This window comes from Cnephaeus nilssonii (assembly GCF_951640355.1).
Source record: "Cnephaeus nilssonii genome assembly, chromosome: 6".
In the NCBI taxonomy this organism is placed as follows: Eukaryota; Metazoa; Chordata; class Mammalia; order Chiroptera; family Vespertilionidae; genus Cnephaeus; species Cnephaeus nilssonii.
Genome location: NC_137077.1, coordinates 48,784,217 through 48,800,863, shown reverse-complemented (window position 1 = coordinate 48,800,863; position 16,647 = coordinate 48,784,217). Strand labels below are relative to the sequence as shown.

Genomic DNA, 16,647 nt, shown 5'->3' with positions numbered 1-16,647 from the left:
AGAATGGTGTGTTACTCTTGATCTTGGCAGACCACAATACAGTTACTTGTTAGAAAAAGGATGCTTCTCCAGCCTGTATATAAAATTGATTAGGTCAGTTAGGGATTAATGTTAACAATGTGTTTTATGATGGGAAAACAACCTTCTCTTTGGAGCATCAAGAGCTGGACTTGCCTCATATGTGCTTATGCACCTCATCAGCTGAAACAGCCTTGATCCTGCCCTGTTGGAGCTTTCCCTGTCTGTAGTCCCTACGCTTGGGGCCCGGGTTCTAATTTCATTGCTTGCTATTTGTATGTACAATTTTCTATTCCTAGTTAGCATTTAAAATCCAGCAACAGGATCAACTCCTTCATAACCTCCATCCCATCAGAAAGTTCTATTCCAACCAATTCTCTCCCCAATAGTCAGGTTATGACAGTCTTATAAAGGAGCCCTAGCAAAATGATTAGAGTATGCATAAGTTAATTTCCAGCAAGTGATTTCAGACAGTCTTTACTTGGGTTTAAAAACAGTGCTTCATGCATTTACAGTAAGTTACTACAGGCCACTGATGTCCCTTCATAGACAAAAGCTAAACCCAACTTACTATCTTGATGCAGACCTCTCCTGGTCTGGGTGGGGTTAGTACGGTACAGGTTTGATCCATGGGCCACAGGCAGCCACTGTCAGTTAGTTGGATGGCTGCAACACAGTGGAGGTAGCAAAGAGTTTAAGATCCACAGGTTGTGGCACAGCCCAGAAATTAAGACAAGGGTGTGAAGGCTATAAATACTGGGTAAGCGGTCAAGAAGGACTTGTAGTTCCTTGTATCTTGTCCATTAGAATGTTCCCATACGTTATTCACTAAAAGTAAAGGTGGTAAAAGGATTTGGAAAGGGAAGAGGTTAACCCAGTGAGGGGGACAAAAAAATTACTATTTTTGGTCATCTCAGGGTTGAGGGGAGCATCAAAGTGCATGCAGTTTAAGGAGTGCTGTTCCCCTCACCAGCCAGAAAATGGCTTTAACAAAAACAGCTGAAAAGAATATGGCAGTGAGTAAGTCCTAGGCCAAACGAGGATTCCCTCCTGGGCCAAAGCGCATTCCCAGAGTCTGAAATTAGCATATTCCAGGAACAGCCCAGTTCAGGGGCTGCTTCCAGTTTCAGTTAATTCCAAGGAAGTTGGGATGACATCTCCCAAGGGCTACCTCTGGTGAGAGGGTTTGTTTCAGTTCCAGCTCCCACGAGTGTACCACACTGAAGCCCGTGGCACCGGCTGCTCTGCCTCACACATCTAACAGTGCACACAGACTGCCGACAGTGCTGTTTGGTCCCACGCTGCTATCTGACGGCAGGGCAATGCCATCCGCTCCACGTTCACTCAGCGCCTTGTCCCAATGTAGTTGATGGAAAGCAGGACCACGTTGTGTAGCAGAAGAGACAGCTCAGCTTCTGAAAACACCATCAATGTTAAAGGTTTGGCCAGGGAACAGTTTGCCTTCTAACTGCCTTGGTTTACAGGACTTGAAATTGCAGGTGGGAAGCCCAGTGCCGGGAATATGACGTTAAGGGGCTGTTGTTCTCAAGTTCCCCTTCTTCATTCCAGTACCTGCATGTATGCTTTTCTTTCCTTCCACCATATGTCCTACCTACTCATCCTCATTTCTTAACTCTCCTGTGACAGCAGTAGAAAACACAGAGATAGTAATGGTACTAAACACCACTGCCACCCTTGGGATTCTTCTGGTAGAAGCTGGTGCTCTGGGGACAAGTCTCAGCTCTAAGGCGATTAGCAGGCCTACCCTCCCTCATATTCACAGGCTTAAAAACATCAAGGCCTACCTAGCCAAAGGTTCCAAACAGGGGACCCACCAGCCTAATTCCTACCCTTAGAAACTTTTTGTTTAGCCAGCTGAGTGGTTTTGTTTTTAATTTGAATTTAGACTAGTGCTTCTCAACTAGGACAATTTGGCTCTCCCTTCAACTGGGACATCTGGCAATGTCTGGAGACATTTTGGGTTGTCAGAACTAGGGCGAGGGGGTACTACTGGCATCTAGTGGGTAGAGGCCAGGAATACTGCTAAACATCCTATAATCCACGGGACAGCCCTCATGGTAAAGCTTCAATAATGCCAAGGTTGAGAAACTGCTTTAGACAAGCATGTGCTCATGCTCGTGCTCCCACAATCCCCACTACTCACTCCTTCATCTTGCATGATCTACTTCGTTACCTGCTTGTAGGCTAATGAGTTTGTACCTTTCAATTAGACAGACATGTAGATAGGGTCTAACAGTACTCAATAATTAACTCCAAAATAATCTTAGAATAAAATACAAAATTACTTGGATTTCGGTTATGCAATAGGGATTTGTCTGACCTTTCAGGTTGCAAGAAATCTGCAGCCATTCTGCCAGCCAAGTTCGACACCTCTCTTCAGCAATATGGGTAGAATTCAAGCCACGAAGATAACAAGCCTGTAACACTCAGAAGAGAAATGGTCCTTAATAATCACAGAGTGAGTATGCCAAGGAAGTGTAAACCTAGAACCCCAAATCTCCTTTAAATTAAGTTACAATCTCATCCCAAGAGGGTGGCATTCTCCATGGCAATTTGAACTACGATGACAAGCAAAGAGGCCTATGTTATCTAAAACAGCAGGTCTAAAGTGTAATGCCCCTTTTTTTTTAAAATCCTCACCTAAGGATATTTTCTCCATTGATTTTTTTAGAGAGTGGAAGGGAGGAAGTGGGGGGGAGAGAAAGAGAAACATCGATGTGAGAGAGACACATCAATTGGTCGCCTTCTGCATGCGCCCCGACCTGGGCTGGGAATTGAGGCTACAATCAAGGTATGTGCCTTCAGTCCATGGACCTGTGCTCTAACAGCTAAGCAAAATCGGCCAGAACTAATGTCCTTGGTTTTTGTTTTTATTTTTAATATATTTTTTACTGATTTCAGAGAGGAAGGGAGAGGGAAAGATTGAAACACTAATGATGAGAGAGAATCATTGATCGGCTGCCTCTTGCATGCCCCCCTACTGGGGATCAAGCCCGCAATCCGGGCATGTGCCCTTGACTGGAATCGAACCTGGGACCCTTCAGTCCACAGGCTGATGCTCTATCAACTGAGCCAAACCGGCTATGGCATTATCCTTGATTTTTGAAGGACCAGAAGAAAGGAAACATAAACCAAAATGACTATGGACAATTCCTTCCTAGTAGTTAAGTTCACTGAGGGGAAAAAAAAAAAGACCTAGAAATGAGGTAAGAGAAGAAAGAGCTTGGATTTTGCTATAACAAGCAAGACGAGCTCCCTGTAAGCTCCCAGTCCTGAAAACTCCTAAGTCCACCAAGAATTGAGGGTGATATTGCAATGAAGCTCTTACCGATTTCACTTCCTGATCAGTCAGCTGATTAATCCCCAGCTTTGCCAAAGCCTTGTCTAGTTGATGAATCACAGTAGTATGAGTCTTTAAACGACGTCTCAACAAGAGAGAAGGCAGGTGCGTTGTGAGAAGCATGGCTCGACTCAAGGCTTTCTGTGATATTAACAACACAGGAGGAGCAAGTCAATATAGTAGTATTACTGCAAGCAAAGACCTGAAGTTGTGGAAAAGAGAAAGCTTCAGAGTACTCACTATTTGCAAAGCGTGGAGTTGATTCATGCCCAGGGGATGGTTAGAGAAACACTTTCTCAGAGCTAGGATTTCATGTATTGCTGGGTGGGTACCACGCTGTATCTTGGGAGAGGTAAGAGATTGGTAGATGTTAACAACGTGCTGACTAACCCTCCTATCTGATGTTCATGCACACTGGCTCTAACAAGATTCCTAGTTTGGAACAGGGTTAATTGGAGGAATACCTTGGTGCACAGCTCTGTCATATGCCACCGGAGTCCTTCATCAGAAATGAGAGGGATAACTTTTTCTAAATAACTAAGGATTTCTGGGTGGGACTTTTTCCGGATATCATGATAGATATTTAAGAAATCAATTTGTTGCTTTGGGGTCCAGAAATGTCTGACCAGCAGTTGCCTAGGAAACAGGTACCTGAAAGGAAAGGAATAACAAATTCACTTGCTGACACTGGCATCTTTCAAAGTGAATAAAGAAAGCATTTGACAGACATGAATAATAAAAAGAGATGGAGACACTGCTTTGCTAACACACTGTCTCAGACCAAGGTTTAGGATACACTGAAACACCATTTCCAGCAACATTACTGAGGTCCTGTGAAAGGAATTAGTACTGGAAGAAGCAGCAATCAGATAAAATGACTCTTTTTGAACTAAAGCAATGAAGAACATATTTTGGACAGAATTTCAGAGCTGGACATGGTATGTAATGTTGACAACCTCAAACAGTAACACAGTCCTTAGGTGTATACAAAATGGAAAAGGCAAATTTGCTTTTAATTAATTTCCCTATCTGTGAGGTGGGTTTAAAACATGGCCATAGCCTTAGCAGGTGTGGCTCAGTGCATAGAGCATCGGCCTGTGGACTGAATGGTCCCGGGTTTGATTCTGGTCAAGGGCACATGCCCGGGTTGGGGGCTCGATCCCCAGTAGGGGGGCAGCATGCAAAAGGCAGCCAATCAATGATTCTCTCTCATCATTGATGTTTCTATCTCTCTCTCCCGCTCCCTTTCTCTCTGAAATCAATAAAAATATGTTAAAAAACACACACACAAAAACAAAAAACCTGGCCACAAATTCTCTGGCACTCCTCTTATTGAGAAATGCCCCTTTTTAAAATCTGGGTAACTGACTCAACCAATAGAAGAGAGCAGAGTGAGTCTGTGACCTCCAAGGCTAGGTTATAAAAGGCCATGCCGATTCTTATTTGCTGACACACTCACTCTTAGAGCCCTGAGCTGCCATGTGAGAAGCCCCACTTCCCTGAAGTCACCATATTAAAGAGGCTACATGTAGGCGCCCTGGTTTACAATCTCAGTCTTCCAGCCACCTCTCAAACATTCCAGACAAGTCCATTTACCAGCTAACTCACTGAGGGACCTCTGTTAACACCACATGGAAGAGAAATATCCATTACTCACCTGAGCTCTGCTCTAATTCCTAATCCACCAAATCGTAAAAATGGTGCTTGTTTTAAGCTATTTAGCTTTGCGGTTGTTTGTTATACAACAACAGATAACTAGAACAAGACGCAAGATCATAGTTTAAAAGTGTCATTTTTGGATATAAAGTAAAGTAATACAGATTTGTTATCAAAATATGAAATGCTTTTCTCTCCTGAAAAAATAAATTTGTCCCAAATCGCTATGCCTCCCAGGGAGTGAATTACTGCCTGTAGAGATAATGAAAAAGGTCATTATCTTACTTCACATCAGATAGGGGCAGCTAAGAGATGAGAGTCTAGACCAGTGGTCGGCAAACCATAGCTCGCGAGCCACATGCGGCTCTTTGGCCCCTTGAGTGTTCTAACACCACTTCTTCAAAATAGACTCGCCCAGGCCAAAAACCGACTTCTGCGCATGGGCCACGAAGTTTCAATCGCACTGTACGTGTGCGCCCGCACGTGGTATTTTGTGGAAGAGCCACACTCAAGGGGCCAAAGAGCCGCATGTGGCTTGTGAGCCACGGTTTGCCGACCCCTGGCCTAGACCATCTACACCAAGCATGTCAAACTTGCGGCCCACCACGAATATTTTTGTGGCCCAGCCAATGTAACAGTATGTAAGAAACATTTTAATAAAAATTTCATAACTTAATTTTTACAATATCCTGTTATAAATAATCCTATATAATAAAGAGGTAATATGCAAATTGACCCTCACACCCTCGCACAAGATGGCCGCCCCCATGTGGTCAAAGATGGCTGGCAGGGGAGGGTAGCTATGGGCGATCAGGCCTGAAGGGGAGGGCAGTTGAGGGCAACCGGGCCTGCAGGGGAGGGCAGCTGGGGGCGACCAGGCCGGCAGGAGAGGGCAGTTAAGGGTGACCAGGCCGGCAGAGGAGGGCAGTTGGGGGTGATCAGGCAGGGGAGCAGTTAGGGGGTGATCAGGCTGGCAGGCAGGCGAGCGGTTGGGATCAGGCCTAAACCGGCAGTCGAACATCTCCTGAGGGGTCCCAGATCGGACAGGGTGCAGGCTGGGCTGAGGGACAACCCCCCTCTCCCCCCAGTGCATGAATTTCGTGCACTGGGCCTCTAGTTATTAATAACTAACTACAAAAAATAAATAAATAAATAAATAAATAACTACAATGTTCGCTAATGACTGATTACTATAATCATGTGGCATTTATTTCCCTTACGCGCAGGCACACCATTTCTCTCCACTAATACTAGCAGAGAATATTTTAGCAGCCAATTGCCACGTCATTAGTCTCGTACTGACTTGTTTGTTGTGCTCAACAGGAAATATTTCGCTTTCAGACAACAAGAAAAATAGGTTTATTTGCGTTACGCTTATTAATTTGTGCAGTTATTCAGTATCTGGTAAGTTAATGTTCAAGAAAAAATAGTAACTTTTATTAGCCGAAACCAGTTTGGCTCAGTGAATAGAGCGTCGGCCTGGGGACTGAAAGGTCCCAGGTTCGATTCCAGTCAAGGGCATGTACCTTGGTTGCTGGCACATCCCCAGTAGGAGTTGTGCAGGAGGCAGCTGATCGATGTTTATCATTGATGTTTCTAACTCTCTATCCCTCTCTCTTCCTCTCTGTAAAAAATCAATAAAATATATTTTAAAAAAAAGAAAAAGAAAAATTAGTAACTTTTATTAAAATGTTCTATTATTTTATGTTAACGATTACTCATTTATTTCAGCCCTTTGTATTCAGCATGTCTCTATCGAAATAAACCTACGTTTCTATGAAAATTGAAGCTTTTGTTTTTTTTTGCAGCCCACATGAACTTAAACCTTGTTTATTTGGTCCACGTTAGCCTTTGAGTTTGACATGCTTGACCTACATCTACAGCTATTTAACGTAGGTATTACTGAGTGGCTTTTATGAACCTTGGGCTAATGAAAAGATTAGAGCAGGAAGTTTGGTAATGGAAAGTTCTTCTTAAAGTAATTTGTAATTTTGAAAAAAATCTATATATCTTCAATATGCCAGGGAGACAGACGTCTATACTCACATTAGCAAGAAGACCAGGTAGTTGGCAAAGGGTGGAATGGAAATAATACCCAGAAAAAAACACTTGGTGACATCTCGACGAAACTAAGCAGAAATAAACACAGATGCAGTTTTAACCCACATTCTTAATACAATGGACAATCCCTCCATCCCACTGTGCAGTAAACTACTGCAGCCCTGCAAAGGATCAAGATTATTTCTATCTATATGTAGTTGGTAAGTTCCTGGAGGACCGAGCCCTGATTGACTTTTGTATCCCAAATATTGTCTAGTGCAGGGACTGACATTATACCAAATACCTCCATGAATTCTTCCTGCTCTGCAGAACGGGTCCTAGATTCTTATTCAGCTCCAAAACGACTCGAGTCACAGCCAAATATTACTTTCCTGCTGCCTTTTAGATCCTTGCAAATTTTTATATGTTCAGAAAAAGCTGACTTTTAGTGTTTACAATTTTTATTTAGGAAGCGTGCCCCAAATTCTATGGAGCTCTGCTATGGAGGACTATAACTCTGAAAGAATCCAATTGTGACAAATAGTCTGATACTCTCATTTAGTTCAATACTTTAATCTCGTAGCAAAGGGCAAAAGCTTGATCAGTGGGGAACAAAACAGAAAAGAAAATAACATGAGATCTTGGTTAATTTCAATTACCTCACCGTGAACTTCTGGATATCTGTCTCTGGCCCATACCTGTCTCAAATGCTCCATATCCCGGTATGAAAGTTGATGAAACTTTACATTGTGCTTCGCCATATCTGCCTTTATTCTTCTAGACTTTTTGCCATCAGCCCATAACTGCTGCAATCCTGCCTCATTAAAGTAGAGGACAGAGTGTGATGTTACCCCAGTTTGAATCATGCCACAGATTCCTATATCAAGTTTACCCTCAGTACACAAACTTGTCCCTGCCCAACATTACTCTACATCAAAGCTTCCATCTAGGTCACTTGAAATTCTTGTGAGGCCAACCTATAACTCTTTCCTCATCCCTTTTCCCACAGCACATCACTTCTCTTCTAGCCAAGTGGGCCTTCTGTGATCTACTATGGAATGGTCTCCCTTTTCTGGTTTATTACTCATTCCTTTTTTTAAAATCCTCACCAGAGAATCTTTTTTTCATTGATTTAAAAAAAATGTATTTTTATTGATTTCAGAGAGGAAGGGAAAGGGAGAGAAAGAAATAGAAGCATCAATGATGAGAGAATCATTGATTAGCTGCCTCCTGCACACCCCCTACTGGGGATTGAGCCCACAACCCGGGCATGTGCCCTTGACTGGAACTGAACCCGGGACCTTTCAGTTCGCAGGCCGACACTATCCACTGAGCCAAACCATTTGGGGCTCCACTGATTTTTATGTTGTGTGTTTTTCCGCACTGATTTTTAGAGCGAGTGGAAGGGAGGTAGGGAAGGGGAATGAGGGAAGAGAAGAAGGGAAAAAGAGAAACATGGATGTGAGAGAGACACATCGATTGGTTGCCCATGTATGTGCCCTTGACGAGAATCAAATGCTTGGCCCTTTAGTGTGTGGGCCAATGCTCTAACCGCTGAGAATACTGGCCAGGGCATCATTCCTTTTTTAAAATAAAAATTTAGGGCGATGGGGGCGGGCTGGAGAGGGTCAATGGGGGAAAAAGAGGGACATATGTAATACTTTCAACAATAAAGAATTATTTAAAAAAATAAAATAAAAATTCACCCTGAGTGGCTCAATTGATTTAGAGTATCATCCTGTACACCAAAAGGTTGTGGGTTTGACTTTTGGTCAGGGCACATACCTAGGTTGCAGTTCGATCCTGGCTGGAGCTCTTAAGGTAGGCAACTGATGGATGTTTCTTTCTCTCCCTCCCCCTCTCTCTAAAAAACCAATAAAAACATATACTCCGGTGAGAATTTAAAAAATAAAATTCAAAGCTCCCTAACCTCAGGAAGTCTTGCTCAATCATCCCTACGTATTCCCTAACCAGATATTAACTTATCTCCTTTCTAGAACATTTGTGTAATTACTGTAATTCAACATATTTCTATGATCGCATTTTGCTCATTACATAATTCTTACATTTATCTAGAACTTTAGTTTTTAAAAGTGCTTTCCTATTTATGAATGAAATGATAGAATGTCTAGGTTGGCTTCAAAATAATACAGGAGAAGGCATGTTTAGAAATGAAGTAAGATTGGAGACCATGAATTAATTGCTGAAGTGAGGTTGAGTACACAGGAGTTCATTATATTATTTTCTCTACTTTGTGTATGTTTAAATTTTTCCATAATAAAAGGCTTAACAACAAACCAACCAAAATACTTTCACACCCTTTTCTATTTGATCCTAGTTATAAACTGGGAGCAGACAAAGCAGCCGTTTTTATCTCCACTTTACAAATACGGATAAGCAATTTGCTAGTAATGATTATGATACTATTCAGAATTGACAATGTGGCAGTTTATTGTAACTGGTATTATGACAAAAGTATAGAGTATAAAAACAGTTATAGTACATTTATTGAGCACTTACTAAGAATCAGGCCTTAAATACTTTACATGTATTAATCTAAATCTTCACAACCATGAGGTCAACAGGTAGGTTCCATTCTTATCCCCAATTTACAGACAGCCCGGCCGGTGTGGGTCACTGGTTGAGCGTGGACCTATGAACCAGGAGGTTGCAGTTGGGAGTCCCAGTCAAGGGCACATGCCCAGGTTTCTGGCTCGGTCCCCAGTGGGGGCCATGCAGGAGGCGGCCGGTCAATGATTCTCTCTCATCATTGATGTTTTGGTCTCTCTCTCCCTCTCCCTTCCTCTCAGAAATCAATAAAAATATATACTAAAAGCCAAACAAACAAACAAACACACCAAAGGGCAGTGAGGTTAAGTAACTAGTCCAATCAGCCAGTGGCAAGCTGGCTCTAGAGTGGACAGCTGACTCTATACCATCTCCTAGTAACAAACAGAGCTCTGATCTGGACCAAAACATTCAGAAACCAAGTACTATAGCACTATTTCCACAACATGCTACCTAGGATAGATGTGTGATAAGCATTAGACCACATTTTCTTATAGGCTAAGTCAACGGTAAATCAAAGGGCAGGTCTGTGCAGTGCCATAGATCCCTGCCCTTGTGCATGACAAAAGAATTCCTGCTATAGTCAAGTGTGCGGTTACAAAGTGCAAAAATACCTATATTCCCTCTGGATATTGTTAGAAGTTGTTTCTAATAAAACCTTTCTAGAAACATCCTCAAGAAGTGCTAACTTATAAAACGAAGTTGAATACTCAAGCATTTATGAAACATAAGACATCCCAGCTCACTCTCCCATAGCAAAACCTGCCAATCATCTTACTGACGCTCACCCTCTGACATGGCCCGAGGGCCGATTCTAGTGACTCCCATTTCAGTTTTGTTTTTACCTTTAGTGAAGGTGGTGTACAGGACATAGAAGCGGGGGAAATAACGTTCCAAAAAACGATGGTATTTCCCATTAATCGCTTTGGTCTTAGTCGCCACATAAGAGATTAAACTCTTCACATCTGCCTTTGGAGAAAGGTGAAGCCTTGAAGACCTACAAGGAGGATCAGAGAGACCATCTGGGAATCAGTCCAAAACGCCCCTTCACGCGTGGCGCCCCTGTCGTCCAGCACGGGCCTCCGAGAATGTTTGCTACGATCCGAAACCTCCGAAATACAAAGATCTTGGGATCAAGAGACAAGCAATCAGACTGAGAAAAAAAACAAATGAGGCAGCGGAGAGGCGAGGCAGGAAGGGATGTCGGGAGCGGCAGGAGTCCGGTGAGAGGCGACCCCTGAGGCCGGAGCTGCAGGACAAAGCCAGGGAGGTGGGGTCGAGGGGAACCCCGGTAAAACCTGAGCCGGAGACGGGGGGCCGGAAGCTGAACTCACCATACGCTGGGGATTCAGACTATAGGGGGCACTCAGCGTTGAGAGGGTCAAGAAGCTAGGCCACTAGCGGGGATCGGGGTGCGACTTCTGAGCAAAAGAGTAAACATCCCCAGGTCAGGGCGTGGAACCCTGACAACCAAGAGACAGCATGCAAGCAAGGAAAAGACACTGCAAGGGCCTGTACATCCGAGATGCCGCTTTCTCCGGGTCCCTCACCAGGGGGCTCCCCAGGTCAGTCCGGCGCGAACGAGCTGCAGCCTCCGCGTGACGTAAGGTCGAGGGGTGACCGCCGAACCCCACAGAGCAGTTCGAGCCCAGCACAGCCTGGAGAGCGCCATCTTCTCGGCGAGGGAGGGGGAGGAAAGGTCTCCTTCGGGTCAAGGTTCACCGTCAAGCGCGTCCCTTTGACGGCGCATGCGCCTTTCTTGAGACCTGATTGGCCACCACAGACCGCTCGCCACGCGCTAACCCGGCACTGAACGCACCCGGAAGCCGGAGTGCAGAGGCAGGGCTGGGATTGGACGCAGCCAGGGCTGCCTGCTTTCAGGGCACCGGAAGCCTGCTATCCCCCAAGGAGCGAGTGCTTCAGCCCGTGGTAGGGTCTGTGATCTTGAGGACGTCCTCTCTCTCTGAGTGACCCCTCTCGATTCCCTAGGGCCGCGATTGCCCTCTGTCCGACTCTCCTGCCTCGGCGCCTGAACGCGGTAGGTGCCCGATGTCAATTGGGCAATGCCTGCGGCCGCGGCGCCTCCTGGGTGCTGGGAGGGCCCGCGGCGCCCTCTCGTGGCGGCGGCGTGACTAGGCCGGGAACCACCCATGGCCGGTTAACATTTGGTGGCAAAGGTCGGGAGCCCGGGAGCGGCCGCTGGGCGAGCCAAGTCCGCTTTTCCTTTGGTCGGCGTTCCCCAAGTGAGGTGGGGAAATGCCTTTCGTTAAGCGCCTCCTGCAGGCCAGGCTCGGGTCTCAACTTGAATGTCATTTTTCTTCTGCAAGTTTTTCTCTGACCAAAGGACACACATTTTCTCCCATCATCCTGTGTATTTTTTTATAGCACTTACCACTTGCATCGTTTATATGTTTTGTTTCCTTGTTTGGCAGGCTCCCTAACTAGGCTGAGGGCAAGTGTTTTGTCTCCTTCACTGCTATACCCTAATTAATGTTTAACAAATTAATTAATAACTGAAGCTGGGAAGGATTCCCAGAAGTGGCACTTCGCTGCCTCCAACAGTTAAGACCTCTTGGGGGGTGTGGGGAGGGCAATGGTAAGATATGTACACATATAATACCTTAATAAAAAAATTGAAGAAAAAAAAAAAGACCTCTTGAATACATATGAATACAGGGTGGGACAAACTTAGGTTTACAGTTGCTTGTATGGAAAATAATACAAGAATAAATAGTAATACAAGAATAAACGCAGGTTTCTGCGGGAGGCAGTTAGACATGAGCAGGGCAAGGATGATGGGCCAGGTACAGAAAGTCACCGGGTGGAAAAGCCCCAGATGCCCAATGGAAACATCCATTCGTGTCATTGCTAGAGCTTTTTTTTTTTTGGGGGGGGGGAATGAGGGGCTTTCAAGTTTCCTCTGACCCTAAGGATAAAGTTCAGACTCCTTAACCAGGCCTACCTTCCCGGCCTCATCTCCTGCCTCATTGCAGCTCTTTCCCTTTAGCTCTCTATGCTGAGGATTGGCCTTTCCGTTCCGCCCAAGGCCAGGCAGGCCACTTTATACGCTGGGCCCGTGGTCGGCAAACTGCGGCTCTTTGGCCCCTTGAGTGTGGCTCTTCCACAAAACACCACGGCCTGGGCGAGTCTATTTTGAAGAAGTGGCGTTAAAAGAAGTTTAAGTTTAAAAAATTTGGCTCTCAAAAGAAATTTCAATCGTTGTACTGTTGATATTTGGCTCTGTTGACCAATGAGTTTGCCGACCACTGCCCTGGGCTTTTGCACCCGTTGCTCTTTGCTTGGCGTTTCTTCCCTCCCTTCTAGCTTGTCCTTCAGGCTCCTGCTGAAATGGTGGTAACAATAGCGAACACTTACTGAGCAGACACTACTGCCATCATTTTTCTTAGGGCTTTACTGTATTAAGTCATTTAACCCTCACTTAACTTCATGAGGCAGAAACTATTGTTAGCTCCACTTTCTAAGTGAGGTTAAGTAATCAGTCTTTGAGTCAGCGGTTGAACCCAGACAGACCGGGCACATGAATTACTGCTGTGTGTATATAAACATCCCTGTTACTGGAAACTCTTTCTTAAGCCCACAGAGTTAGGTTTCCCTGTTATTCATCTTGTAGCTAGCTATAATTATCCTTCATAGCACTTAAAATAATTAACTACAGCATTATGCTCTCAATGACTGTTCCCCATTTAATTCTAAGCTCACTGTATTTCTGGTCCCTAGTACAGTCCCTGGCACAGGAGGTGCTTATTAAGTATTTGTTAACCGAATACATATACCTGAGTATAAAGTAATATTTTTCCTCTCAAAATAATTCTTTTGAGTCCAGCCGGCATGGGTCACTGGTTGATCGTCGACCTATGAACCAGGAGGTCACGGTCAGGCACATGCCTGCGTTGCAGGCTCGATCCCCAGTGTGGGGCGTGCAGGAGGCAGCCGATCCATGATTCTCTCTCATCATTGATGTTTCTAGCTCTCTCTCCCTCTCTCTTCCTCTCTCTGAAAGCAATAAATATATATTTAAAAAATAATAATTCCGTTGAAAGGAAGTTGCTTTATATTTTGTGTTCTTTTATTCACTAATAAATAGTTAATTTATTCACTAATTCCACAATTATTGAGCATCTCCCCAGGCCAGGCATTGTTTTTGTTGCTTGAGATAAATCAGAGATTAGACAGATAAAGAGTACAGCCCTACCTGGACGGTGTGCTCAGTGGTTGAGCATCGACCTATAAACCAGGAGATTACAGTTCGATTCCCAGTCAGGGCACATGCCTGGGTTATGGACTCCATCTCTAGTTGGGAGCATGCAGGAGGCAGCTGATCAGTGATTCTCATCATTGATGTTTCTCTCTCCCTCTTCCTTCCTCTCTGAAATCAATAAAAACATTAAAAAAAAAAAAAAAAAAAAAAGATGGGCCCTGGTCGGGCAGTTAGCGCATTGTCCTGATACACCAAGCTTGTGAATTCATCCCCAGTTAGGGCACATACAAAAATCAATAAATGGCCGAAACCGGTTTGGCTCAGTGGATAGAGCGTCGGTCTGCGGACTGAAGGGTCCCAGGTTCGATTCCAGTCAAGGGCATGTACATTGGTTGCGGGCACATCCCCGGTAGGGGGTGTGCAGGAGGCAGCTGGTCGATGTTTCTCTCTCGTCGATGTTTCTAGCTCTCTGTCCCTCTCCTTTCCTCTCTGTAAAAAGTCAATAAAATATATTTTTTAAAAATCAATAAATGCATAACTAAGTGGAACAACAGATTAATGTTTCTCTTTCCCATCCTCCCTCTCTCTCAAATCAATTAATTAAATTTTAAAAAATGAAAAAAAGATTACAGCCCTACTTAGTATAGTTTACATTATAAAATGTTTGAGAGATCGTTTGGAATTCCAGAGTGAGGTGGTATTCTGGGGCCTCATGTAAAGATTAGATTTGCTTGGGGACCTCAGGTGTAAATATTAAAGATTTGAATTTGATTTAAAAGGTCCTAGGGGCCCTAGCTGGTTTGGCTCAGTGGATAGAGTGTTGGCCTGCAGATTGAAGGGTCCCAGGTTCGGTTCCAGCCAAGGGCACATGCCCAAGTTGTGGGCTCGATCCCCAGTAGGGGGCGTGCAGGAGGCAGCCGATCAATGATTCTCTCTCATCGATGTTTCTATCTCTCTATCCCTCTCCCTTCCTCTCTGAAATCAATAAAGAAATATATATATAATAATAATAAAAAGGTCCTAGGGAATCATGCATCTTGCCCAAGGGAATGGCAAGATGAAGGTACTATTTTGTAAAAATTACTCTGGAGTTAATATGGATTAGAGTGGGAAGAGACTGGAGGTTCAGGATATCATTAAAGTTATTTTACAGCAATCTGGACAAGAGATAGTGAGGAACCACCAGGCTGGTGATCATCTTAAGTGGTCCCAGATTTGTGCTACAATAAATGGGCACCTGATTTGAGCTCCCCAAACCCATGTCATTTAGCTTGTCATCAGCATTTGTTGTTGTTCATTTGGCAAACACTTGAGGGCCTGCTCTGTACCATTCTGCTAGGTCCCAGGAAAATAAAGGCAAATGAGAGGCAGGCCTTTCCCTCTAAAAGCTCAGAGATTTAGTAGAGAAGATTGACATTTAAAAATAATTGTGGCCCTAGCTGGTTTAACTCAGTGGATAGAGCGTTGGTTTGATTCCAGTAAAGGGCACATGACCAGTGGGGAGCATGCAGGAGGCAGCCAATCAATGATTCTCTCTTATTGTTTTTTCTACCTATCCCTCTCCCTTCCTCTCTGAAATAAATAAAAATTTATTTTAAAAAATAATAATAATGGTGCTTCCCCTTCTCCCCTCTCCCCTCTCTCTTCACCGCTCTCCACCAGGTGAGGGCACTGTGAGAAGGCAGCAAGCCAGAAGGAGAGCCATTTCCAGAAACCAAACCAGGTGGCTTCCTGGTCTTGGACTTCCTGCATCCTGAACTGAGAAGATAAATGTTAGTTATTGAAGCCACACAATCTGTGATATCAGTTCTAGGTTTACTTATTTATTTAGTCCTGGGTTTAGGACTCAAATGCCTAGAAGGGCCAACACACAGGAGAGAATGAGAGCTCCCTGGGAAAGATGCCCCGGGGACTTAGTTACATTGTGTCAGATCCCCCACATTTTCAGGAGAAGCCAGAAATTCAAGTTTGTAAAGGTTAGCACTAATTTTAAAAGATTTTAAGAGGAAAAAAAATAATTGTACTATCACGTGATAGGTGCTGTAACAGGAAAATGTCTAAGGTACAGTGAGAGTTAAAGGAAGGAGTAGTGAACTGACAAATTGTGGTGGTGATTATGGTGAAGAGCAGTCATGTTTGAACTAGATCACAGGATAAACTGGAGACTAACTGGAAGACACAGACTTCGAGGACTGGCTTTTTGGAAGGAGGGGACGGTATGTGCAAAGATAAAGACTGGAATCTTTCCAGGGAAAGATAAATCTCTTGCTGGTACAGATAACAACTGCAGTGATTTGCCACCTGTAGATGCTAATTCATTGAGTTTGACAGGTTGGTTTGCGACAAGTTATTCTTCCCAAAGCACTGGAAAAAAAAAATCCCAGGATGAAAAAATTGTAATAACCTATGGTTTATATTAAAACTTCTTAATTGCATTCCTTCTTTCTTATGTGTTAACAATGTTTTAAGAGGAAAAGAACAAAGAATATTATAACATTTATCTATGTATCTACCACCCAAAATGAATAAATAATGTCATACCTATTTTCTCCCAAGCCCCATTTCCCTTTCTTCCTTTAGGTAGCCCCTTCATGTCAGTCCACTTTTAATACTTTGTATATATAGTACATACAGGGTGTCCCCCAAAAATGTTTACACACTCTGAATAATTATATATTCCAGTGTTTATATCTAAAAAAAAAAGAAACATTAAGCTAGCAGATGTTAAAGTGTGTATACATTTATACCCTGTATTTGAGCATTTATATAACAATTTATATTTGTA

At 43.8% G+C, this 16,647-nt stretch overlaps 1 protein-coding gene across 2 annotated transcripts; it reads right to left on the bottom strand.

Annotated features, from left to right (window-relative positions):
- Positions 1 to 7: 7 nt before the first annotated feature.
- Positions 8 to 11,350, bottom strand: LETMD1 (LETM1 domain containing 1). Of its 2 annotated transcripts, XM_079774064.1 has the most exons (9): positions 11,194 to 11,350; positions 10,489 to 10,640; positions 7,774 to 7,889; positions 7,082 to 7,164; positions 3,844 to 4,030; positions 3,620 to 3,721; positions 3,368 to 3,520; positions 2,360 to 2,456; positions 436 to 1,433 (listed from the first exon to the last, which is right to left on the bottom strand). In XM_079774064.1, the coding sequence occupies exons 1-9, from the start codon at positions 11,313 to 11,315 to the stop codon at positions 1,363 to 1,365; spliced, it is 1,083 nt and encodes a 360-aa protein (XP_079630190.1). In that variant the 5' UTR covers positions 11,316 to 11,350; the 3' UTR covers positions 436 to 1,362. The 2 variants fall into 2 exon arrangements, with proteins under 2 accessions (XP_079630191.1, XP_079630190.1); XM_079774065.1 differs by lacking the exons at positions 3,844 to 4,030; positions 7,774 to 7,889 and having other exon boundaries at positions 8 to 1,433.
- Between the last annotated feature and the right edge of the window lie 5,297 nt (positions 11,351 to 16,647).